The 1,459-nt window shown below is 32.3% G+C and overlaps 1 protein-coding gene across 1 annotated transcript in view; it reads right to left on the bottom strand.

Annotated features, from left to right (window-relative positions):
- The window catches only part of trim37 (tripartite motif containing 37), a gene marked incomplete at its 5' end in the record, with an annotated part of 32,443 nt that overhangs the window by 17,841 nt on the left and 13,143 nt on the right, over positions 1-1,459 (bottom strand). The window contains 2 exon segments of the mRNA XM_014026256.1: positions 763-839; positions 921-1,002. Coding sequence (XP_013881710.1) covers positions 763-839; positions 921-1,002 — 159 coding nt within the window.

The raw sequence follows: 1,459 nt of genomic DNA, 5'->3' as shown, positions 1-1,459 counted from the left end.
GTATAATACTACCCCCTAACTTTATGGATGATTTTATGGATTTAATTTTACGTATTATACTTGAATAAAAACGGTAAGTCTTAAAGTGCCTGTGACATGCAAATCCTTTAAATATAGAATATAATAAAAACATATTTATATAGAAGAAACTTGGCATAATACATGATTTTAACCATTTGGTCACATAAGTGGCATATGTTTTTATTTGGCTCAGCCAAAGTGAAACAGGAAGTGACATCAAAGTGAAACTCTTTAAGAAAGAACTTCACAATCTTTGTTTATTAAAATATTATTATTTGAACTCTTCATCACTCTGATAGACTCAAATAATCTAAAGAAACAGATTCTTCAGTATGTGTTGTTAGCGACTGTAGCCTCGCTCTGATCATGTTCACAAATTTCCCTTTGACATCACTTCCTGTTACTTCACATACAAATATCTCAATAACTGTTCATCTTAGTAGTGTGAATTTATTTTTTTGCAATATATTTTGTTATATTTCCAAAAAAGTTTTAATATTTACTACAAAAAAATTGATGTTACAGGCACTTTAAAACATACAGCAAATTGATTAACATCACAGTTCACTCAATTAAAATATGGGGTGACAAAAACAAACCTTGTATTTATTACCAAAAAAATTAATTATTTGTAAAGTGTGGGATGATGCTTTTAGTGTAAACACACATTTAAACCAATGAGGCTTTAAATAATATKATTTTAAATAGAAAAAAGTGATATTTGAAAAGAAAAAATCCTACTTGGAGGTTTCAGGAAGTCCAGCAGACAGCTCGAGGAACACGGAGAGGTAGTTTCCACGAACAACACCGTTCCCATCCTGAGAAAAGCCAGTAAGAGTTAACCAAGCGCAGACGTTTTAAAAACGTAGCGGGAGGAGAAAAAAATGTTTCAAAGTTACCGGGTAGACTTTGAGTCTCCAGCAGAGACCAGATATTTGCAGCGGAGGGCTGTAGACAGGGTCGGCTCTCTGCCTCAAGGTGCTGAAACACAAACACAAACACATTACATCATGTTTTTTATAATCTGAAGTTAAAGTTTTCCTGAATTCATCAACTAGACTTATTTTCCCTCATGCTAATCAACTTTAAATAGCTCCTAATAAACATAAAAGTTTGTTGTTGCTACGAACAATTAATCAGTTTCTGAAAATGTTAAATGAAATATTCCTAAAATGAAGCCACAAATAATTAAAATCTTTAAAAACCTACTTTTTTTTCAGCTGAAATGACTTTTCGTTTCATTTCTGGTTGTAATAAATGTTTAAGATTTCTGATTTCCTCCTCTTCTGTGCATCAAATTTATAATTTTTATTATTAAACTGAATTATTTCTCGCAGCCCTGCTGTTATGTGGTAACACAAAGAACACACATCAAACTCAAGGCCCGTGGGCCAAATCTGTCCCTCTTTACCATTTTGTCTGGACCCAAATGAAATAC

The sequence above is a fragment of the Austrofundulus limnaeus genome, unplaced genomic scaffold (genome assembly GCF_001266775.1).
Source record: "Austrofundulus limnaeus strain Quisiro unplaced genomic scaffold, Austrofundulus_limnaeus-1.0 Scaffold538, whole genome shotgun sequence".
Classification (NCBI taxonomy): domain Eukaryota; kingdom Metazoa; phylum Chordata; class Actinopteri; order Cyprinodontiformes; family Rivulidae; genus Austrofundulus; species Austrofundulus limnaeus.
The sequence above is the reverse complement of the archived record's forward strand: the minus strand, read 5'-3'. Positions and strand labels throughout refer to the sequence as shown.